At 39.4% G+C, this 26090-nt stretch overlaps 1 protein-coding gene across 1 annotated transcript in view; it reads right to left on the reverse strand.

Moving 5' to 3' along the window:
• The window catches only part of ptprub (protein tyrosine phosphatase receptor type Ub), a 270284-nt gene that overhangs the window by 50942 nt on the left and 193252 nt on the right, over positions 1–26090 (reverse strand). Inside the window, 7 exon segments of the mRNA XM_038285405.1 lie at positions 982–1169; positions 1435–1583; positions 3806–3829; positions 4702–4840; positions 10617–10653; positions 20814–21087; positions 21170–21272. Of these exon segments, the coding sequence (XP_038141333.1) occupies positions 982–1169; positions 1435–1583; positions 3806–3829; positions 4702–4840; positions 10617–10653; positions 20814–21087; positions 21170–21272 (914 nt within the window).

Here is a 26090-nt window from a genome sequence, read left to right on the forward strand (position 1 = left end):
AGGAAGGAAGGAAGGAAGGAAGGAAGGAATCAATCAATCAATCAATCAATCAATCAATCAATCAATCTACAATTATACCTAATAATTTTTTTTGTGTTCATCTGATTTACATTATGTTACATCCCTTCCTTGTGTTTTTTTTGTTTTTAGCTCCTTCAGCTCATTACCTTGATCCTTCTCAGCTATTTCCATATCGCACTTCACAACTGTTTATCTTGCCTTTATCTTTCCAGTATTTAAGCAGCTGAATTTTCATGTATCTAAACTGAAACATTAATTTTTGTCTTTCCTGTTTCCAACTCTAGTTTGTTTTCTCTGTCAAGTTCTTTGTAAGTTTGTTCTTATTTAGTCATTAAAGAATTAAAAAACTGCCTTAACTACATTTTACCTTTGAACCCTCTAATATGACAACACTAGATGTGTTCTTCGTCTGTAATGGAGAACAGATGTAGATGATCTACTTGTATCAAGGTCTAACATCTTTACATGTTTTGGATTTTCTGTGTTTGTTTTATGTTTGGTTTTATTTTACAGCACACGAGTCAGCCTTTTTTTGCTTGTTTGTTAGTTTTCTGAAGGGCTTTACAAAGTCCTATGGAATGGTATCAGCCTCTCTCGTTCCTCCATTTTATAAAATCTGTTGTATTGGTTGCTTAATATAGAAAATGATCTAGTGAGATTTCATAAGAAAAAAGCTATTCTAGTTGATCTAATTCTAAAACAGTATTCCATATTTTCTATTATACTCATAGGTAATACACTTGCTAGTCTTTTTAGTCAAACACACTGGAGGGAGTCTGACAGTCACTAGACTATACTGTATTATAAGCACATTTGGAATGCAGGCCAGAGACTTAAGGAATTAACCTCTAACCTTCCTGTGAGTGGGAGACTTGCTATACCTCCTGAGCCCCAGACAAAGAGCTGTCTAAGTTGTTTTATAATGTCAGTGGGAACAGACTGTAACAGTGCCCTTTTCACCTCATATTCCTGTTTAAAGCCATAGCCCTCAGCGGTCTTCATCTGGTTGATGTGCTGGAGAAGGTCGGCCACTCGGACTGCGGGGTGGAGCTGTCCTGTGTGGTAGGGGGAGCCTTTACGCCCGCACTGGTGCCTCGGGGAGCCCCCTAGCAGGCTGCTGGCCTCGTTCACTGAACTACGAGCATCACCTGAGCAAGGAAAGGCACATTGGCAGTTTTAATAAGAAACTGGAGCTGTATTATACAACGTAGTTAGGCTCCTATAAAATACACCTGTAGCAACTAAATACAACACATTTGAAATGACTCAGTTGTTTTCTATATCTTACATAATTTAGGAACAATTACGGCAGGTAGAACATGCTCATAGAGCTCCTCTTTTAAGAACTGATCATGTGCAATCTAAAGAATCATTTCATTTAACCCAGCGTGAGCCTAAGTATGAGTCTCTTACTTCGTGTTCCACACGTATGTGAATCCATGAAGGAAAGAGCCAATCTTTCATCCTCCTGCAGGGTGCTCTGGTCTGTGAAACTGCGCTCCAAGGAGCCCATATGGCTCTTTTCCTGCCGGTAGGTAATAGGAGTCTTGTTTACTGGTTTCCTGGTAGGGTAGACGGTGGAGGGAGAGTTATGATACAGAACACACAGGATTTTAATAACATAAAAACTTGTAACTTGTTTTCTAAGAAACATTTTTTGGGTTAGCATAAACGGTGATAAATTACAGCTACACTAAGGCCTTGGAAAAGATTTGTTCACATTTAAATTACAAAGTTTAAAGCATCCGTCTTGATTTAGCAGAGCTTAAATTTGGTTTGGAAGGAAAATGATGTATTGTGTTTGTATTTGTGTTAGCGCTCCTCAATCATTTCTTTGTATAACAACCTTTAACTGAAGTTAAATCTTAAGTCTTTGGGTGTATGTCTCTACAAGAACATATATTCATACATACATGCATATATACATACATACATACATATATACATGCCCATCTATTCATCTATGTTCCTCTTTGCTTAAACCTAATGAGGTAAAAAGTAGAGCATCTCCAAACAGAAGTCTCCTGTTGTTGTCACCGATCCTCAGCTATATTTGCACTTATGTTAAGCAGGGATGTCAGAAACCATTCCTGAAAGGCCGATGTCCTGCATCTTGTTAGACGCATGTCTGCTTTAACCCACCTGAATTAAATAATAGGGTTCTTTGCAGGACTCTGGAGTACTTGACTTCAACTGAGGAGGTAATTAAGCCATTTGATTCAGGTGTGTTGGACCACAGAGAAATCTAAACGTTGCAGGATGAAGGCCCTCGAGGACTTTAGTTTGACATCCCCGACCTAAACCATTTCATTGTTGCTTCATTGTATGCCAGTGGCGGCTGCTGCTCTTTGAAACAGGGGAGGCTCAGTGGTGTTAATTAAATCTGAATGTGACAAATTGCATTAAAAAAGTTGAAACACATAAAACACAATACTACAACGGTTGAAAACTGCAGTTATAAAAAGCTGGGAAATAATAAACTCTAGAAACCACAGCAAGAGTTCAGTGCAAGACGACTATTTCGACTGAATGATCCATTTTCCTCCCACCTCTGAGCATCATGAGGAGAACCATCCCCTATGTCTGGGCACTGTCAGTCATACAGTGTGTTAGGCCAATCAGCATCTAGCAACCAGTTTCAAAACCCGCCCCTGCTCTATAGATAGGTTTAACCTGACAGGAAGTGATGGATTTTTGTATGTTTTTCAATCAGGGCTCTACTTTCTTGCTTTTTTCACACGTCAGTACAGGGAAGCTTAAACTTAGACGTAGAGGCTAACGGGCAGTGTCTTGCTGCTCCAAAGCACACGGGAGATCGCGTCGGAGAGTAGGCTCAACAGTTGATTAATGCAGAACATACCCATAAAATTGATCGCCTTTTAGCGCATATTTAATTCATTTTAAGGAAAAAATTACTAAGTTTAACAATGCATATTTGACAAATTATCTTATAAAATATACAGGAGAAGTTTCGCCCCCTAGTGTTTAATGAGAAACCACCACTGCTATATGCTCAAGCTCCTTCTCCTGCTACAGGTCTTTTATCAGCATCAAACATGTTTCTTTCTTGTATATCCTGCCTTTTATCTCCATCTATCTTCAAATTAACCAGCTTCCTTCATCTGATGATGAAAATTATTCCCTCAGCATAATGCTTCCAACCCTATGTATTACAACATGGTGGTAATGTTTAGGTTTATACCTGGTATAGGTTTTTTGGCCGACACTAGATTTCACATGTAAGACAAAGAGTTCAATTTTAGTCTCATTTAAGAAGACCATCTTAACCCACATGGCCGTGTCCCCTATATACACTGTGTTTTTTCAATCTCCTTTATAAAGACCAGCTTTATGTAGATTTTGTTCCCACCTCTGCTGTGGATCTCTGCAGAATTACATTTGACCTCTTGAATGGCAAACATTATAGAACAACTGTATATAAAATAAGCTTAGCTTACACATAGGATATCCCTGTTTATTTTATTTAGGTGAAAGATAAAACCTGTACTAAGATAAATGTATGGGAATCAGAGTAGCTATTTAACTTCTCATTTATGACAAGCTTTGAAAAGGGTCCACTTAACTTCCCCACCCCTAAAAATGTATGCATTGCAATTCGTGTTATAATGTGGTAAAATGGAATAAAAATGTTGAGAGGCATTCAAGGCACCGTATTTAACATATAGAAATACTGTGTTGAATTTTTCCCTTCAACTGATGAATGATAAGCAGGAGCTTAAGCATGTAAATGATGAATCCCCAGATGAGAGGTGGAGACACTTACGGATAATAAGAGTAGTGGTCCCTTCTGGCAAGAGCGCAGCAAAGGGAGGAAGGTGGGGGGGGATCAAGAAAAAGAAGATATGTAAGATGAAAGCAATGCCAGCTGAGAAGAGAATGCATTGATTACAGTGAAAATAAAGAGTCCAGCTGTGCAGGCAGCCTTATGACATATGTGAGTGGATCAACCAGCTGCTGGCAGATCAAACACACAGCGGTAGACAAACTTTCAATCGACTCATTTTCTGGCCGTTACACCTCGAGGACTGAGCTGTGTGGCTTCCTGTCACAGCCAATCTGGCAATCAATCTCCATGACAAAAAGCTATAGAGGCTCAGGGCCCAGTGTGCAGAATAGTGACTTCAACTATCGGCCATTTTAGTATGTTCAATTGTTGAGGTGGAACACTGACTCCTCATTTGGAAAGCTATACTCTAACTGTTGGATACTTTGACTTGGAAAAGACCCATGGTGAAGGTATCTAAGTGGAAGAGTTAAAGGTGCAAATAATTCACTTGAGGGATCATTGGCTAATAATCTCTGAAGGGACACCTTTCCTCTCCCAATTGCCATTTCATTTAAGGGTCAGGCCTCTGCTCAGTGTGTGTAATTAGGCGATTTAATTGAATTGCATCCACCTTTAATTAAATACTTCACACTCAGATAGGCTCTGCACATGAGCACTGTTTGCTTCCTCTGGGATAGGAAAACAACCCAGCGCTGCTTGTTGGACCTGCCTATTCCCTGGAAAGCATGACCTTCATCAAAGTTCATCAGGCGCATAAAAGGTGGTCACTGAGCTGTTCAGAAATGAAATGCAAAGATGTGGCAGATATGGCATGATTGTGCAAAATGAGGCATGTTTTTAATGCACAGAACAATTAGGTAGAAGTCATTTACCCTTTCTTAATGACGATGATGACGGCACCAAGCAGGAGGATCAAGACCACCAGACCTCCAGCGCAGATGCCCAGGATCAGTCCCATCTCCTCAGTGTGCTGAGACACCTCCATGGCTTTACGGTGATCCTTGCAGGCGGCTAGAAACAAAAAATGGAAAATAATGGAAAATGGAAAATTTCAGCCTTTGCACAAGAGTACAAAAGATATTATTTTTGGGCACTCCCTCCAAAAGAGTGAATGAAAAAGCAGATTTTAGAAATGCCCCCATTTTCTTTTATTGAGATACAGATCCTAGGCATGTATAGGACTGATGTTTGTTCAAATGATTTTTATTAAAATGTTTACAAAAAAAAAACAGTTCAGAACATGGAGGAAAAGTAACAAAATAGACCTCTCTTTTTATGTTTTAGAGTGGTCTGATCTTGAATCATCAAGGGTTACTAGTTTGACAGAAGGATAAAATAATTGATGTGGCTCCTGCACTATTCATCAAACACTGTCTACTAGCGAAACTGTACCTACAAAAATAAGAACAATACATGGCTAAACTCCTATTCACAATATCAAACATCCAGATTGTCAGACTGCATTAAACCCACCAATTACCAAGTAACCCCTGTGTTTGGAAGTGGACACACATGCTAGCTGTTACGTCAAGCAGTTTTCCTTAACTGTTTTATGTTATTGAAAGTGATTAAAATAAGATCACGTGAGTAAAATTGGGACCCCTTGCAATTTGCAGTAAGTCAATTAAAACAGGGAGACATGTTTTGAAAGCGATCCACGGGCTCCGCGAGGTCGGGAGAATGAAGGAGGGAAGAAAAGAGCAGTGAGGCTCAGAAGCACAACATAGTGGTTAAGCTCCGAATTTAGGGTGAATAAAAAAAAAGGATTCTATTAACAGTTGCAGGTAGCCACTCTTCCCTCTTTGCATGTGTGGAAAACAACCTGTTCCCACAACATTGTAATGTAACTCTGTAACATATTCTCTTAACCAGAAAGATTCACTATTGTCCCAGGACTCATCCCTAAACCTAAATGTTGATTTACATACTTTCTGCACCCAACGTTCCAAAAAACGCATTAGGGCTACTCTGTACAGCTTTTCTAGCTAATATTCTTGCCAATTCTAAGGGGAGTGAAGGAAACAGACTGCAAGCTTAGATGTAAGGAAGATAGAGGTATTCATTTTTAAACAGCACCATACATGGTTGTTATATATTTTTATTATATGCTCATCTGAACAGTGTCTCGGCTGTTCCAGATCTTTTAGCCATTCAATGTTTTAGTGTTTTAATGTTTTATCATTGAAGCAGGACCTTGATAAAATGGTCTTTATCAATGGTTTCCTAGAAGAGTTTTTTTCTAAACAGAAAAATAAAAAATAAATGTTGTAGGTATGAAATGCTGCACTTTTTCTATGTGTTACTATTTTCAAGTTTTTGAGTCACAATTATTTCTGACAACTTTGTTCGCCTGAAGGTCAATTAATTAACAAATCATACAAACCTAAATGTATTTAATTTTTTGATCTAAGTCGGGATGAAACGTATATTTTTTCCAAAAAGTCTTACTTAATACAACATAATAAAGGTTCCTTTTACATGATTTACTGCAGCAGTGGTGTGCTCTCTGTCTACAGCTTTAGTAGCGGCCTTAAACTTGTCTGCTTTGTTGGCTCTGGTATCTCAGATCTTCAATGTAGATGAGATGGTTAAGGTTAGGGCCCTCTGCACCTCATTCCTAAGACATGTCTTTGCTTTAGCACAACTTCATCAAATTATGTATAACCTCTTCAAACGTTGAGGGTTGCAGAAATCTGTTAATCACCTACAGTATCTATTTAAGTCAAGTGTATTGCAGTAGGTGAACACCTAAAACATCCTTTACAGTGGGCCCTGAGGACTAGGGTTGAAGACGTCTAGTGCAGACCATAGGTCTTCCATCCTGGTCCACAGAACCTACTGTTTTAGTTGTTCCTCTGCCTCCGCATGCTACCTAAATCACAAACACGTACATTTGAATATCAAAGTAGAAATATAGTAAGATGGCCTCTCTTGTCCCTACTTTTTCTTTCCTTCTCAAGTTCAACATTATAGCAATACTGCCTCCAAAACCATTCATTTCCACTTCATGGTGTTGTTTTGCCCCATCCCAAAATCTATTTGTGAAAGAAAAAAAGGCATCAATTTAATCAATATTACTAATTCCTCCAGTGATTGTGCCTGGAATACCTCCATTCAGCTCTGATGATGCTTCAGATGGAAGCATTTTTTGCTCTTAAAATTAGCTAGTGGGTGACTGGACTAACATTGCCCTTTGCTTTGCAAATGATCACTGATTGTGCACAGTGTACCTCAAACACAGAGACTCTGAGCCTTTCCACCTTCCCTCCCACCTTTGGCACTTTAATTTCTAAATGCAAATATTGCATTTTTGGTATTATTTCTGATTAAAAACAGGATTAAAACGAGCAATATGAAAGCTGTAGCTAAAGTTCTATATAAATATGTATACAATGCATATGAAGCACTAGCTGCAGCCGTAGTTGTAAATCTCCCTCAGACATTTGAATAAGCTTTGCTTCATTATTTATATGAGGCTGTGGTGACCACATAACATAGTGGAACCCATAGCTTTTGAACAATTATCTTTCCTGGTTTACCCTTCATATGAAATGTGTCACTGACTGTGGGCTGTACAACTGTCACTCTGCAGTCTGCCAAAAGATTGAGTAGGGCCTCCAATTGCAATAATACTACATTTCTATGTACAAAATGTATATAGATGTGTTATAATACTTACAATGATACTTTGAGGTTAATTTTAAATAGAAAATGAATGAAATATCCTGTTCTCAGTCAGAACAATCTACCCAGGCCCGCGGCATAATCTCAAGGTGCCCTGGTGTCCGTTATCCAGCGAAAAGGTCATTACCATAATAGCAGGTTATTCATTTCTCCACCGTAAAGCTTCATACTTATGTAAATGGTGCTGAGCAGCGGGGCTGTCTTTGTCTTGTTAGTGGTGCCCACTGATCTACTTTTTTTTTTTAAATCCTACCCACTGCCAGCCTGTCCTCCAGGCTTTGACAGCCCTGAAACCAACCCCTCTGATCCCAATGGAACAGCTCAAACTATCTGGAGAGCAGGAGAAAGTCAGAGCACGCCTGGGGACAGAGCGCTATCTCACAGTCTGCTAAGAGGGGGAAAAAATCAGATCTAGGGCAGGGACAATAAAAATACAGCCATGTTTTAGCCAAACTATCAGCAGCCATGGGCGCTGCTTTTGAACCCCCATCACAAACAAAGACAAGAGTGGTAAAATATAATTTTAGTCCTTGTCAGGGTTATTAATAAATAATCAGCATCTGGAAAAATGCAGTGCAGAATATAAGTCACTGGTCTCATTTTACAATGGCTGAGGTCCATTAATAGAAAGCATTTCACAGGTGTTTTATGTATCTGATAAGTAAAACAGCAAATCATTCAGCCTCTAAGAAGCTGATCACTATAAAATATTCCTCGTAATAAATGTATATCCAGCATTGTCTTTTCATTTAAAATTAGTTAAAACTTAAAGCTGTTAAACATGTAGATGAGGAGCTGAGGAAATTCCATTTCTGTTTCACAATGTTTTGGACAGAGAAGACTGTTTTGTCATATTTAGCTTCAAAAATTTCTATTAAGCCAAACATGAGCATGAAATAGATTTTCACATGAATCCAAGCACCTGCCTGCTGCCCTGTGGTGGAAATTGGCACTTAGGGGAGAAATGGAAGTCTATTGTTGTGTTGTGCCTGCCAGAGGATCCTTAATTAAACTGTCACCTGGAAGTTGAAATGTAATCTCCAGCTCTGTTATCCAAGCCAGAATCATTTGCCTCCACTTTACCTGTGATGGGCTGCTTGATAATAATGGCTCAGGACCTGATGATGCAGAGGTTATGTTAATGGCCAAGGAATCATCGAGAGCAGCTACACGGGAAAAGAAACAACTCCAGCAACACAGAGAAACCGGCAGTTTGCATGAGATTTCCAGCTAACATCATCTTTAAAGAATGTATAACGTAATCCTAAACGTGCTAAATTTGCAGCTTAGTCAAACACAGTTTCCTATGTTTATAAAGAGGAGACTATCGAAATTTATTGGGAGTTTAATAGCTTTAAGTTCCTATAAACAAATTGTCTCATAAATCTACTTGGAAACTAAGTGGCAGGAGTTCTATTACAAACATTTTTTTAAATGTTGTTTTGTAAATGACTAGTTTTCAACTGAGTAATTTGATGTAGCGTTTGAAACTTTTCAGTATATTGCATTCGGTAACCCAAGAAAAATACCTCAAAGGCAAATAATTTCAGTTGTAATGTTGAACTTTGATGCATAAAATTGTGGTTGATTAAAAACTTTTCAATTCACAAAAAGAAAAAGATATAAAGTTTTCTTTTTAAATAAAGAAAACCACAGAACCAAAATAGAAATAACCCTTTGATCTGACTGAATATGTTTTCATGTACTTTGTAATTGAATGCGTTTGTTTAAGGATGAATTTTCCTGATTGAAACTGAATTTTATGGTTATATTTTGAGCCACAATGTAATTAAAGATTCACGGATTGACTTTTTAGATCAGGTTAAATTTATTTTAAGTTGCAGCAGAGAAGCAGACATATACTTGGTAGACGTCATTAAAACCAGTAAACTATCATGTCTGAGAGGTGTCAAGAAAAAAACATTAGCTAAAGCTAAGTGTAGCCACTTCCTGTAGGTATTGAAAATGAAAGTGTAGCATAGCTTCATGGATTTGATGAGAAAATATTTTTACGTCATCAGAGATTTGAGACGTGACTTCGCCCTCAGTTGACTTGGAGAAAGGGACTCGTGGATATCCTTGGTAAAAACCGTGGCTTTTTGGTCTACATGCAGCCCCAGGAAATGGGTTAAATCCTAAGAGTGCATTACTCATACAGTATTGCTTTTAAGTTACTTTCTCTTCCATTTCCTCTCTTTTTGTGACATTGTTAATATCTTACTGCACTATTGCATTCCGTTCTTTAGCAGCATTTCGTGTCAAAAGGCACGAGGCCAGCGCAGTGTTCAGTTCCTTGCTGTAAGAAAGCATAATTAATCAATGCCCAACTGGGTAGTGGGAGGCAGATGGAGTGAGAGCTGAGCTTTGCCTTTTGGCTTTATGCTTGAGGAGAGCCTCATCTCTCGTTATGCAGCCTTCTCAAAAAAAAAAAAAAAGAAAAAAGGAAAAGAGGCAACCCTCTAAATCAATTGACTTACAAGGCTCCGCTTACTGTTGCAGCAACGATAACTATAAATACATGACTTTTATTCGCCATGATATGACAGCGTACTGTGGCAAAGATTCTCCTGCCATCAGGACTTAGAGTCAATGTCTCTGCCCTTTTCATGTCTTTTGAATTGGAACGCTGAGGAGCAGAGGAATAGAAGCGCGGAGGGGGCAGCACTTTCTTATACTGAGAGGCCAAGGTAGCTCCATCTGGAGGTTTTGATCTGGAGAACCTTTTTGGACGCAACCGAGGTCGGAGCTCTCAGATGTAGCTATCTAGTGGGCTGCTGATGAGAACAAAGAGACTAGTTTGATGTGATGTATTCTAGTGTCTGCCCCCAAACAAGTAGGATGAAAGCCTGACCTCTAATCCCTCCCTGCCTGTTGCCCTTTTCTCTGGGGCCCACTGTTGAACAACAAGAAACCATCAGAGAACATTTGGCGAGATCTAAACCTTTGTACTTAAGAAAAGGGTAAACAAAAGTGCATCAAACACACACACACTTAAAACACAATACATCCTTATGGTTATTTCCTAGCTTTTTAAACAGAAAAACCCTCACAAAATGTTTAATGAGACTGTTGGCTGAATGATAAAGTAAATGCTCTGAATTACCTTTGCGAGCGATGCGGATGCAGTTTATTCTGGATTCCTGAAATATAAAGAAAGCAGCAATCAGAGGTGAGGTACAACTTAGCATTTCAAAGCAAAAACTGATGATGAAAGGAAAGATATGAACCACCCTGAAAGCCTGACATGAATGTCTGATATGAAATGAAACTAAACCTATGGATCTGAATATATATGTTTTAACCCAAAGGTCAGCATATTAAAGATTAGATTTGAAATAAAATAAAAATAAATAAACTTTGAATTACATTTTAGGCCAATATGATGAAAGAAAAGGTTAAAAGTAGAAGGAGAAATTATGGAACAATATTAGAAAAAAAATATAAAACATGAGAGTTTCAGTGAAGTGTTTAAAGAAGATTTTTTTTTTTAAGGAGAAAAGATGGGAGCTGAAAGAAAGAGCATAATTAAAAGGAGGGTTTCAGACCAGTGCCCCACTAAGAAAATGAATTAATTTTCTTCAGATTCCAGCTGATGACATCTCAGCATTATGAAAAAGACCTTTGTCAAATATCTCTAATGAGATCCAAGACTGTAATCTAATTCCATCCTGCACCTCCCCACACCCCCCACATAGAGGAGATTTATTATCAAATTAAAATTTACAGATGCCAATTTAGGCACTATGAGGCAATTATGCTAATTCTTTTCCAATTTGGAAATGAGGGAAAAAGGCCTTTTTTTAAACTGCGGTAAAATTGCATTTTCAAAATGCAATTCTACATTGAGCTGAGGGATACGTCAAACATTTTGTCATTTGGTGGTTTCATCTTCCAATTCCCAGCCACATGCTGTGACAGGCAGAAGTTTTTAAATACACTCACCGTGGCTGTGAGTCTCATTTTGATTATTCTGGGATATTCCTTTTCTGGTTCAGAACAGGATTTAAACATAAAATCCATTTCATTTAATCAATTCTCTCACAACCACAAAGCTATACAATTAAACTACATTTGACATCAATTTTCATATTTCCATGTTCTATCTATTATATAACAAACTGTCCACTTGGACGAGTAAAATCGTTTTCAGGTCGAATCAAGCTTGTGGGCACATTACGGGATGGTTGTGGAGGCATTATCATGATGAGCTTTTCCTCTATGATATATTTATTTAGTTTTTTGTTTAGAACTTACACATTTATTATTTTTACAGAGCAATTATACAGCCATACATCAGTGGTAAATAACACAAATGTTGACAATATGAAGTTTTCCATAAAATAACCATCTTAGCATGATATCCTACAACCTCAGCATTACATCTGTAGACTCATGTATGATTGGGGACTGCTGAGCCTAAGTCTCTCCAAGCACAATCTTGGTACTTTAGCATCCATCTTTGCAACTACATCTGGGGTCCTGAAATATCTGCTAATAATTTTCCATTTAAAATCCCGCCACGTATGAGTTTGTAACTCGATTTGCTTCAGTCCAGACTGCCTCCCATGTTTCGTCAGAACCACTGGGGTTTTTAACAGGGCAATTATCCCAAACACACATCAGATTAGAACACACAGATTTTAAATGACATGAAACAGGCTTAAATTAGGCTTTCGCAAAAGTCTGTTTAAAATAAATGTTTGTCAGCACAAGGAAACCAACCAACTTTAATGAACACTAAGATTTCAGCTATTAACTGTCGAATATTTAGCCAGAACTATGCAAACTTGGTGTTGTGTTGAGTTTAAAATAAATTGCTTATTAATCTTGGGGAAAAAAACAGCACTAATGAATCATTAAAGCCCAAAATGATCTTCTGTCATAATGAGTGAGTTCAAATGTTGCACCGCATCTGTATGTTTTCTAAGCAGCTTTGATTAAAACTAATTTAAGTTTCACAAAATATTTGACCTTTATAAAAAGGTATTTGAAGAATGACTACTGATTTAAATTTTTTGTTACTACTTTATGTTCCACTGGAGAATAGTTCATTTTGTTTGATATGATCAAATTAACTTTTTTATTTTCCACTTTTACTGACAGTTGTATCTGTATATGACTGAATCCAGTCCTGATTTTAGGACTACTGATTACATCTTTTTGCTATAACATCTGAATTATAACTAACTTTAAAGCTGTACTTTAAAATGCAAGAAAAAATGAAACAAAACAAATTAAATGCAAAATGTATCAAAAATTATCTACAGGAACTCATCTGATATAAATGTAAGACTATTGTTTTTGAATTAAATCCTTATGTCTGATTGACATTGTGAAATTTACCAGTGTAAAGTTTAAAGACCCCGTTAGTACTGTACAGATGAGGACCCTCAAAAGCTCCCCGTATTCAGCAGTGGTTTGTCATTCCTGCTTTAGTTGAAGCTCCATTTTCCCTCTAAGAGAAATCCCCACAAATCCTGATGGAGCCTCCAATGTGCTAAAACACTGAGACAGGTATGACTGCAGCCTGGAGACTTCCTTTGTCACAGCCTTTGCCTCCTGGAGCTGTTCGGGTGATTTGAAGCCACAGCCATTGCTTTTAACTTTTAAAACAAAACTTCACATCACATTTTATCAGCAGTTGTCCTTTTTGGGGTGATAAAATGTCTGGTGTTACGCCATATTTTGTAATTCTTCATATATTGTGACTTAAGGTGCTGGTGGGTTTTCTCCTTACCAATCTGCTACTTACATTTACTAACTTCGAAAGATGCATACCTAAAGCAAATTTTTAAGGTAACGTTTAAAAAAAATCTCTTCAAGCATCACTCTTGCCATTATTTTTTTACTAATACTAGCTAAATGGTAAAGATCCAATCAAAACCACACACTTCATCAAGAAAAAACAAGTTAAGATATGTAAGGGCATAGGGAGTATGGCAAGCCGATAAAAATGTAATCAGTAAGTTTAACAATCCGGAACTTGTTACATAATTATGGTTATCTATGATCATAACCATAGTTTAATTACTTGTAAATAATGAATGAATATTAATTCAAAGCTACATTGTGTAATTTTCAGCAGCATTTAATGGTCCTACTTCAGGGACATGAAAAACTCCCCCATCATTGTCATCATGTTTTAGTGAACGACTTACCATAGTGATTTAAACAGACTAAGTAACTGTAGTCGTTTAGTGTGATGTGAGATTATGTTGTTGGAAGCTTATGTTTTCCATGTTTAAGGATTCCAAGTTTTAACTGTGGCACGGGGGTATTTAGACAAGAAAGTGGGTCTCTATAGTCACTAGCTTGTGAGCATAGAAATTTCTATTGAGACTTGCACTTCATAGATTATAAAACTATATTACACAGATTCGTAATGAATATCCAGTCTAGCAATTAAATGTTAAAAAAGCTCGCCACAGTTGCTGAGATTTAAGTTCGACAGATAAGCAACATAAGACGAGGGCTATGATACGGGTGATCTTCAGGCTGAATCCATAGACTCTTGATAACTTCACCAGTGGAATCTCCTTATTATGGTATTAATAGTAACATCCATCAGAACTGGTCACAAAAATATTTTTCTAATTTGAAATCAGAAAATAAAAAAATAGTTTATGGTGAAAGATGTGTTGTATGGAAACCTTGCCATTAAGAATGCTCTGCAAAAGACTTTGGCTAAGGATCTCAAAGTGTGGCTGCATTCAAAGACACAGGCTATGTCCGAACATCCGCCCTAACCCCTAAATGCTTAAATTACTATACAGATCAGGAACTATATGGATTTATGGTGAACTCGGGCCTCTGACTGTTCATACACGTGACCACTACTTTCCCCTCCCTGTTGTTCATGTGACTCTGGCTGCCCACACGAAGCCTCCACCATATTTGTTCTCTCTTAGCCCCAAAACAAATATCATGATGCTTTGTGAGAAGAACTCTTGCAAAGCATTCTAGGATACATCTGCTTGTATAGTTAGAGTAGCAGCCATTCAAAATTTCCCCACTTTCCTTGATAGGCCACTGGCTGGCCCTTGGCTGGTCCCCTACAATTCCTGTTTAAACATCAACCTTTGTACTCAAATATTCTTTCTGTCATGGTTTGTGGACATTAAGATCTAAAGAGAAGCGTCGTCTCCTGGTCAGACCCTGTAATTCAGTGAAAGGGTGGAGCCAGAGCAAAAAACATGCATACCCAGTGGCTGAGGGGATTTTGCTGAGAGTTGCAAGAAAGTGGGCTGCCATTCAGCTAGCATTTGACTGGAAATAAAAACAGAAAACAAAAGTTGATGCATCTTATTCTGCCTCCAAAGCAGTTGCAATCAGTCATACATTTAGTTATTACAGGCTTTGGCGAGCTAAGACACATACATTGTCAGCTATTTACTGAGGTAAATAAATATGCTATTGTGATGGATAGAGGCATATTCTGTAAAATGGGCAACTAAATCAATGCACAAGAGCTCAGTAGAAGAGTAAACTGCCAAGGTCCAGACTGTCAAACAAACATCACATGTCTCTGTGTGCACAGCCAGTCATGCCAGAGGGGCTGCTGGTTCCTGGCAGCTCTAAATGCAAAACACAAATGCTGGAGCTCAACATAGGGCTCCACAGCACACGTTTTGTGTATGTGTCGAGAAAGCTGGGAGATAAAAATTCAAATGTTACAGATTCCAATGTTGTGGCCCACAAAGCAACAGTCTGTTATTTATTGTTGTGATCGATCAACTGCAGCAATAACAGGCTTGACAGTTACTTTGATATAATAGAGGCGGTAAAATGCCAAATATTGTGGGTCAAACACTTCCAACAAAACTAGTTAAAAGACTACAAGGTAAACAAAATACTAAGCGCACGAGTACTGATTTAATGAGGAATGCAATTAAAGGGCCTGACAATTCAGTCTGAATTACAATGAGGAGGTCAGGGTGCAAGGACCTGTAGTGATTATCAAATCTGACACATCAAAACAAGTCTAGTGATAAGAAAGCTTAATCAGAAACAGATTTTGGAAGGGTTCTAAATTTCTTGGAGAACCTTTTTTTCTATTTCTAAACTCCTCAAGGCTATTGTAAGTAGTAAAAGACAGAGATGTACAGGGGAGATAGGTAAAGTAAAAATCCAACCTTTTTTGTAATCAGTTAATACACCATAAGTAGGAGCTAACAAGTCTCACAGCTGATGACACTGTTTGTAGAAAGGTGACATACAGTAGCTATTTTCAGCATAGCTTTGGTGTTTGAAAATTAATTCTGTAAAGCTGTTAACATTTTTAGAAAAGGTTTTCAATGGAGCGCTGTTGAGCATTAATTAAGGCTGCCTCTCAAACTAAACAAGGAGGCAGAATTCAGTGGATAACAGATCGGCTGTTCTCTTTATCTTTTGTTGTAAACTTTTGCATCGGACATTAAGGCTAAGTCTGTACCTTTCTTTATGAAGAGACAGATTTCAGTCTATTACTTTGTCTAAACTTATATAAAAAAAAATGTCTTTAAACTGCAGAGCACCACATCACAGAATTGTATTTCTGTTCTGAATTCCGCCTGTAATGCTAGTAGTTATATTGAGCTGGCTGGCTGTGACACACTTTACTCTGCTCCTCTCTGTACCCTCAATGCTCACAGTCAAATCATGTCTATTATTTTCTGCCTCTCTCTGCCATTCTTTACCAGATTGTCTCATTGCTGCCTGTATATTGATTGTTCTGAAGTCAGTGTGAGCCCCCTTCTTTCAAGTGTTCATATGCTCACCCAGCCCTCACTGGTATTTCAACACACCTTTTAGAATCTACACCGTATCTGGCTAAAGATCGGGTTATTAGAGATTTTCCGAGAACAGTATCGCCCAGTTTAGACTACCCCTATGAAAACCAATTTGTGTCGAGTTCGAACCGAGCTTGGATCAGTTAACCGTGCTGAGCTTGGTTCTTACGACCATTAACAAACCATGCTAAACATCACGGTTTCTAAAGGGTAGTGTAAATGGGACTTATCGCTGCAGGCCAGTGTGGGCATGTTGATTGTGCAGACGACTATTGGTTCATTGATTTACCAACCCTGTCCCTAAGCCTAACCTACACAGGAGTATGAACGACGTACGCACGACTGCAGTTATGTTTTACTGAATTTTCCTGAAACACTTTCCCACAATAATCCTGTAAATTCTATTGGGGTTTATTATCTACAAATACTTGTGCCACGTTCTGACCCAGGTTTTACAGTATCAAAAGATTTTCTGTTCTGTAGTTTCAGTTCTCTCTAACTTTTATTTTCTAAATTTTTTGATGTTTTAATAAAAAACCTATGTAATTATTTAGATTACTTAACTATTGATATTTTAAAATTAAAATTGGCTAAAATCATAATTAATTGTATTTCTGGAAGATAAGTCTTATAAGTTAATAAAGTAGTGTTACTTTAAAATATTGTTATGGTTGTCCCCTTTTGGGACTCTGAGTTTTTAGTTTTTAGTTATCAGTTACTCTGTTATGTTGATTTTTGGTTTATTTTCCATTATATTTAAGCTGTCTTTAGAAACTCTCTGTTGCCCCCTTACACTTTTTTCCTTTTCCCCTTGGCTTCCTTCTAGTTAGTTCCTCACACCTGTTCCATATTCAGTTCATTAGCTCATCCTTTGTTCCGTTCCCCTTATAAACACCACCTCTGCAGTCACTCAGTGCTGGTTCCTTGTTGTGTTTTGCTGCTTCATCATCTCTGACTCCCCCTGAAGTTTTCTGGATTATTTGGTTCCTTGTATTTTTGTACTTTGGGTTTTTGTCTCAGTTGCCTGAATAAATGTTCAAGACTCCCCTCTGCCTCCTGATCTCTGCATTTAGGTCCTCAAATACCCTCATGCTACCATGACAAACATGGGATAAAGACTATTCAAAATATACATTGGCTTAAGCTTGAAGTGAAAGGTTCTTAACTAATGATTCAAAACTGGAATTCAATTTGTTTGGCCTAAATGTTTATAAGCCAAAGTTTGAATAGGACGTGACAATAGAGTGTTATTTCAGAAGAATATCCAAAAGAGCACCAACTATTTAACTGCTGGAAGACTCCTGGTACAACCTTAACATAAACTCAACTTTACTACTTGTTTCTAATAGATTAATTCAAACATATGGATGTGATCATTCTCAGATAACAATGTGAGGGGAAAATGATGGCTCTTGAATGCTAGTAACACCATTAACAGAGATTGGTATAATGACTGCTTTGGGAAAAGTCTAATTACCAGTTTTACATACTTTCAGAATATTCACTTTAGTCTCCTTCAATTTCACTTTAGGAATTTGTGTTGTGTCTTATCAACACAGCTCATGGCGTCTGCAGGATTGTGATGACATGCCACCATTTGTTTTGTCCTGAAATTTACTGCATTTTACAAACAACAACCTCTGTATGATTTAATTGCCACAAACTTGAATGCTCTTGAATGATAACCTCTTTTTATTTTTTGCATCTTTTACGGAATATTTGAACACTAATGTGTGTCCAGAAAAGCAGCAAGATTTTAGCCCTGAATGAAAGTGTATTTTGCAGCATTTGAAAGACTGGAGACAATGTTGGCTGTATGATTTGGCACTATGGGTCAAGAATGCTGGCCTCCTGCCAGGCCAAACAAAACGTAATCCTTTCCGCTGGTAAAGCCAGGCGTCCCCTATCTAATCCCATGCTTAGCAGTCTAGTTTTGTGAAGTGCTCACACTGCACTTCCCTCCATGTGCTTCTCCACTGAGTTGGAAAAAAGATGATACTGGTGAGCATGTGCCACCCAGTCATTTTTGTGGGACTTTATATCCCAAACAAGGCTCAAAAAGAAAGGGATAAAAAGAGCAACTATAGTGTAACAAGACTCAGACACAAGCAAAAACTTCTTATTTGACCAAATTCAAAGCAGCGTTGCTCTGCTATAATCATGGCACTTGGTTTTGGCAGTCAAACATATGCTGCTTTTCAAATTTCACTGCTTTAGTTAATATTGTGACAGTTAATGTTTTTTTTTTTTTTTAGAAAACAGTGTTTAATGAGGAAATGGATTTTAAATAACTCAAATGATAGTTATTCTGTTTTCACAATGCTTAGACTCTGGCATTAAACAATAAGCTAAATTTGCTTCTAATTAACATAAACCAAATTCAAGCCTAATGGAATCACTCAACTTAATAAGCAGACTGGTTTCTATAGAAGAATATAAGATAGATGAGAAGTGCTAGCATCCTAATCTAGTTTTACGTATTTTAGGGTACACATTGTGATGTTTCTGAACCAGCTTAACATCCACCATCATTAAAAAAGGGAATAGCAGGATAAAGATGAGACATTTTAGCCATGGTAACATCATTGGTGGGTGAGCTATGATACTGATCAAATGTAATGTGGTATTTTACTACACTCCAAAGCAGGAATATTGGAAAAATATTTATAGACAGGTGTATGTTTTTCAGTGTCTGACAGGTATGGAGATTAAATCATAATCATGACATAATTAAATTAAAAACATAAGTGTTTCTGTATTAACTGAGGTATACTTTAAAAACAGGATCAAACGACTCGGCAATCGACCCGCGTTAAAATCGGCTCGGCTCTGGTCAGCATGCTGTGGGAACACCAGACCAGGTTGACCTTTTAAATTATGTGAAACCATTGAACACAACGTACAGATGTCAACACAACCCGCCAGTCGCTTCTGATCTAACAAGCCGGAACAACTCAATAAACATGGTGCGTCACTGGTAAGAGGGATTGGAACAGATAAAAGTGCGAACTAATAAAGAATACTGACTATGCTCTGGCTCGCGTCAATGTTGCCCTCTATTATTTACATCACCCAGCGTGATGAATCATCAGATACACAGTGGTGGAGGACAGTGGCCACACAGCTTGCCAGCGGGGGTCAGACTCGGCTTTTAAGTCAATTGGGAAAAGAGGTAAAAGGTGATTGTTAGTGGTTCAACCTGGTTTTGAAAAACCCGGGTTTACAGAAAGTGGCTAAAATGACCTCAGTAGTAAGGAGTCTTTTGCTAAGAACAAAATATCAGACTACTCCCTATTGAGATTTTCAGCTCAATAGGAACTTTAAATATAGGTTTATTTTTATTGTTAAAACACCCAAAAGTATCCATCAAGCTCCATAACCAGGTGTAGAATAAACAGCAGTGTTGCCCCCCGGTTTGGTGCTGGTTAAACAGTATTTTCTTGCACAGAACCCTTTCTGTAATTGTTTGAGACATCTGGAAAAAAAATCCTTTTCACATAAGATATAAGAAATGCTGCCACCTGCCATGTCTGCTTATCTGCCAACAGTGAAGAACATTGAACTAATTGTGGGTCTGCTTTCTATCTATAGGAAAGACTAACAGTACCTTTAAAGTATTCCCTAAAAAAACTGCAGTGTATAACATCCAGAGTGAAAGGACAACTCAATGCAAACCTTTATGATGATTTGTATATTTCAAAGCATCATATAGCAACATTTATCCCTTATCAAGGGGCTTAAAGTGGGCCAACAGATAAAAAAAAGATCAAGAAAAGAAAAGTGAGCCAAAATGAATCAGGCTTTGGGGCCAAAATTCTAAAGGAAATGATAGATCACTATAAATAGTGACTTTTTGAGAAAACTATTTAAAAATGTTTTCTTCTGCTGCAAGAATCCAATTGTAAATATTTTTTTATATAATTCAGTCTTATGTGGAATATTTAATGAATACTTATTTTTACCACTGTCACATTCACTTATCCTTTAGCAATCCCTGCTAATTTCCACAGTCTTTAAAAATTTAAAGCACAATCTTTTAACTTCTGGTTATCTGCACCTTTGCCCAATTAAGTTTAAGTAATTGCAATGCCAAGGTAAATGCTTTCTCTTTGATGGAGTTTGGAAAGGTAATGTGGCATCACACAAGGTGTGTTAGTGTGTGTTAGTCTGCTTAAAAACAATGATGTAGGAAAACAGCCTTGGATTGGAACTGAGAGCTACATGAAGTACATTGTGTGCTTTAAATGATTCCAACCAGTCAGAGTGTCTCCATACTCAAAAATCTGGAATTAAAATAAGGGGGAAATAAATATTTACAGCCTAGAATATTACAGCACAAATACTCCTTCAGGGGTTGTGATCTCAGACAATGCCAGCTGTTCAGCAGCTTTAACCGCATGATAAGAGCTGATAAAAACAGACTCTTATTTAAAAAGGCTCTTCTCTGGAATTGCTTTAAACCCTTCTGCTTAAAGCTTGATGATCAAATGCTGTCAGATCTGCACATCTCTCGCCAGAGTGTGGTCACTCACCCCTTTGAAGTTGCTCATAGCCTGGAAGTAGACCAGGTAGCTTTTGCGCGGGTCCAATGGGCTGTTCCAGTAGCCGTTGTATGTGTGGTTGTCTCCAACAGTGAAGGGACTGGCCTCTGGCAGGCTGCTGGGCGGCAGCTCGGCTGTGTAGTAGTGCGGTGTACCCCGTGCCTGTGCTTCACCATGAGACATGGGCAATGGGAAGCACTCCTGAAGTCCAAGCTCCCTCTTTACTTTCTTCACAGTTTCCTCTTCAACCACCACCTGGTATGTACTGGAAACAACGTGGGAATGCAACTTTAATAAACCATGGTATTGAAAGCATACAATATGTTGTTTTGGGGTGATCTCCTCACCTGACCGGTGCTCCTCTGCCCTGTGCAGGGCGCAGCAGCACAGTAATTGTGCTCTCTGTTTCACTCAGGGGTGACGGCATGTCTCCATAATCAAACGTGGGGGCTGAAAACATTCAAAGTGGGGATAGTTTATAAAATCTAGGGTTAAAACATCTGAAGCCTGATTATACTTAAAAACTAGGTTGTCTGTGTAGGTGTCGCAGGGAACAAGGGGTACGTTTACACTGCAGGCCTTGATGCTCAATTCCGATTTTTTTTGTGAAATCTGATTTTTTTTTGCGTTGCCGTTCATATTTCCAAATATATGCGACTTGTATGTGATCTGCTGTGTGAACTGCAGTCATACAACGCAAGTGTCCCGCATGCGCAGTAGAGGATGCAATGACGTCACGGGCCAGTGTGCTCTATGTTTACGGAAGTAAACATGGACGGTAGTGCCGGTGCGCATCTAGCGATCTTTTCCAACCATAAAAACTCAATCTTTTAACATGGTTAAACATAAATACTGCTCTCCGCATCATCATCTGACATGGTTGTTGTTTTTCTTGCCGCTTCTGCGTAGCAAGACACAGAATAGCGGCCTTTGTCCAGTATTAATGACGTTCAGGACGGATGAATGCGACCTGGCTGTTCACACACAGGTCGCATTTGAAAAGATCAAATTCGTATCGGATTCAGGACCACATAGCAAAGTGGCCTGGGTTGGATTGGAAAAAATCGGATCTGTGTTGTTCAGACAGCCATGAAAAGATAAGATCTAGGTCGCACATGGGCCAAAAAATTGGATTTGGGTCGCTTCAGGCTGCAGTGTGAAGGTAGCCAAAAAGACGTCCCCGCCCCATCCGCTGCATCTCTCCCAAATTGTAGCTGACTGCAGACAGTGCCGCAGACAGGAGACCAGCTTGTTTTGTTTTTATGACTGCAATTGCAGAAAACAACTCGTGAAGATTGACCAGCTAAAAGAGTGAGGTGCGCGAGAACGCTGGGACCTTTTTTCTACCTGGATCCCTGCTCTTTTTCGCCCTCATGTCCCTCCGTTGTCAGACTAACTCACCCCCACTTCCTCACCGCCTCGGCCGTATCTAGACCCACAGCTAGTTCCTGATTCTCTTGAGCAAAAATCAAAAATGTCTGCGTTAAGCTCACTGCGACACACAGCTGTGCAGTGCATTATTCAATCCATCATTTAAGAATGGCGCAGCTACAAAAGTACAGAGGCATGGTAGTAAATCTAAAGCTAGAGGCTGGGGAAGCAAAGAAGAGGCTCATGGTGAGTCTGGAGGAGCAGCAGAGATCCACGGCTCAAATGAGAGTTTCTGATGACAGCAGCCCTATTAGTCTTGCAGCGACTGGCTAGCTCAAATGGTAAGTCCCCCGTCCTGCAAACGGGACTGTGTTCGCATCCCAGCTGGGGGGAATGAGCAGTGTGGGTCCTTAGGCAAGACCCTTCACTCTAATGCCTGCTTTGGGGAGTGGTGGTCTAGTGATTAGGGCATTGTGCTTGGAATCCTGAGGTTCTGAGTTTGAGCCCCAAACCCACGGACTACCACTCTAGGTCTCTGAGCAAGACCCTTAACCTCCACACTGCTCCCCAGACGCCGCACTATGGCAGCTGACTGGCCCCCAATGGGATGGGTTAAATGCAGAGAGTTCATTTCCTTGCTCTGTACTTGTGTCAGTGTAATGACAATAAAATTCTGTAAAAAAAAAATAATCAAAAACCTCTTTATTATGGAGGATAAACACTAAGGCCCCGTCCACATAAAGTCAAACCCTGGCCTAAACGCACAAATTTTTCACCAAACCAGCCTCTCATCCATACGAAGCCGGCGTTTCGGGGGTCTGTAAACGATCTTTTTTTTATTAAGCATTCAGAGTGGGAAGATTTTGAAACGCCTTTTTTGTGGTTCCATCTTTAAGGTCTAACCGCATTTTTTTTTTCTTACACGCATGTGTCATAGCGTCGCCTCCAAACACGCATGCGCGACACAGTATCACAACAACAATGGCGCCGTACTGTGTTGAATGGTTGCTGCTCATGCTACTCACCCTGCTGTCGGGCTTACAACAGAATCTTCTTCTTCTGGAATATCTCCAGGAAGAACAGAGCAATATCGACGACATAGTTCAGCACCTGAATTTGACTGAACCACGAAAATGGACGCGTAGGGCAACCATGTATAAATATTACTGCGCATGCCCTACATTTTGTTGCCTGTTTTTTTAGCATATTTTTGCTTTGGCACCACAGTACCACTTACAGGCCTGGCATACATTTTGCAGCGTTTTCATGCATTCGTGTGGTCGATCACATTTATTTTATGTCTCCGTCTTTACGACAAACGTTCTGGAAAATATTAGCGTTACGTGTTCGTTTTGACTTTGCGTGGATGGGGCCTAAGAAAAGCCTTTTTTAAAAGGAAGTTATACAGAGCTCTGTTTGCTGCAAGTAGGTGGTAGAAGTGTGTCTGTTTATATAAATGAAAATAAACATTTGGATTAATTGCAAGATACGATGTAGGCCAGAAAACTAGCAGTGAGCATCACTCTGAACCATACCCACAGAGAACTGTGATGATGATACACTATATTGCCAAAAGTATTTGCTCACCTGCCTTGACTCACATATGAGCTTAAGTGACATCCCGTTCCTAATCCATAGGGTTCAATATGACGTCGGTCCACCCTTTGCAGCTAGAACAGCTTCAACTCTTCTGGGAAGGCTGTCCACAAGGTTTAGGAGTGTGTTTATGGGAATTTTTGACCATTCTTCCAGAAGCGCATTTGTGAGGTCGCACACTGATGTTGGACGAGAAGGCCTGGCTCTCAGTCTCCGCTCTAATTCATCCCAAAGGTGTTCTATCGGGTTGAGGTCAGGACTCTGTGCAGGCCAGTCAAGTTCATCCACACCAGACTCTGTCATCCATGTCTTTATGGACCTTGCTTTGTGCACTGGTGCACAGTCATGTTGGAAGAGGAAGGGGCCAGCTCCAAACTGTTCCCACAAAGTTGGGAGCATGGAATTGTCCAAAATGTCTTGGTATGCTGAAGCATTCAGAGTTCCTTTCACTGGAACTAAGGGGCCAAGCCCAGCTCCTGAAAAACAACCCCACACCATAATCCCCCCTCCACCAAACTTTACACTTGGCACAATGCAGTCAGACAAGTACCGTTCTCCTGGCAACCGCCAAACCCAGACCCGTCCATCAGATTGCCAGATGGAGAAGCGCGATTCGTCACTCCAGAGAACGCGTCTCCACTGCTCTAGAGTCCAGTGGCGGCGTGCTTTACACCACCGCATCCGACGCTTTGCATTGCACTTGGTGATGTATGGCTTGGATGCAGCTGCTCGACCATGGAAACCCATTCCATGAAGCTCTCTGCGCACTGTTCTTGAGCTAATCTGAAGGCCACATGAAGTTTGGAGGTCTGTAGTGATTGACTCTGCAGAAAGTTGGCGACCTCTTCGCACTATGCGCGTCAGCATCCGCTGACCCTGCTCCGTCAGTTTACGTGGCCTACCACTTCGTGGCTGAGTTGCTGTCGTTCCCAAACACTTCCATTTTCTTATAATACAGCTGACAGTTGACTGTGGAATATTTAGGAGCGAGGAAATTTCACGACTGGATTTGTTGCACAGGTGGCATCCTATCACAGTTCCACGCTGGAATTCACTGAGCTCCTGAGAGCGACCCATTCTTTCACAAATGTTTGTAAAAACAGTCTGCATGCCTAGGTGCTTGAATTTATACACCTGTGGCCATGGAAGTGATTGGAACACCTGATTCCAATAATTTGGATGGGTGAGCAAATACTTTTGGCAATATAGTGTATCATGTTGTCGGATGCAGTTCTTTAGCAGGGACAAGGAAACGTTGAAAAAAACAATAATAAAAATCTGTTCAAGCCAGCAGAAGATGGCGCAGAGGTTCACCTTCCAGCAAGACTAACCCCTTATATCTGTTTAGATACAATCTCTGCCTAATCTGGTTTTGAGATATTTTTAAAATAATGTCCTAGACCAGTGGTAGCAGACTGCTTACCCCTATTTTACATAAAGCATTTAGCATCACAACCTTTATGTAACAGCTTACACCCACAACCTTATTTTGAACACAATACTTGAATTCCCTTTCCAGTTCTCTTGGACACAACGCCAATTAACAATCACAGCAATGAGGCTAAATTGAATGCCTTTCTCATTGGAAGGGATATGGCTAAAGTTGTGCTCCTCCCCAGAGATGTTGTGGCACATTTCTCTTCAATATCAGCAGTCAATTAGCAAAGGGGAAGCAGAGCAAACTATTCATGAGGCATAGATAATTATCGAATTAAAAAGCAGTTTGCTAATACTGCAGCAGAATAGACCTGACATCAATTATGGGTGGAGGCTTTAAAGAATACCGGCTGTGCTTTTTCTGATGTTAACAGAGCACGGCAGTAAAAAACAGTTTGAAGCCTGCTGCCAGGTCCAGTCTGTCTGAGGGACATTACTGCATCAGCCACAGCGACGCATCCACTGAATGTATAAGGGCATAGGCGAATGAGGAAATGTGTGCAGTCAGGTACTCTGTGGTGGGTGTTGTTTAAAGATGCTGACAGTAGTGGCTGTTGAAGGTGTTCAGTGTTTGCTAGCTGTCAGCGCAGATTTAGGAGACGTTCAGCGTAAGTGAATGTTCTGCACTGTGGGCCGCTGAAGCAAGAAGATGATGATCTGCAAAGACTTCTGAACTGTATCTGTAGTCATGGCTTGATGCCAGAAGTCTGTCTCATAAGAAGCCAATAGGCCAAAATGGTGAGTTTAATCTATTATACGTACAGAGCCTAAACCTTCCTGAAAAGATATATGGGCTAAAAATAAGGATAATTTATTAGCAAAAGAGGAGCAGAGCTCCATTGGGTTGTAATCCCACCCCTTACC

This window comes from Cyprinodon tularosa, unplaced genomic scaffold (assembly GCF_016077235.1).
Source record: "Cyprinodon tularosa strain WSP-4 unplaced genomic scaffold, ASM1607723v1 ctg210, whole genome shotgun sequence".
Lineage (NCBI taxonomy): Eukaryota > Metazoa > Chordata > Actinopteri > Cyprinodontiformes > Cyprinodontidae > Cyprinodon > Cyprinodon tularosa.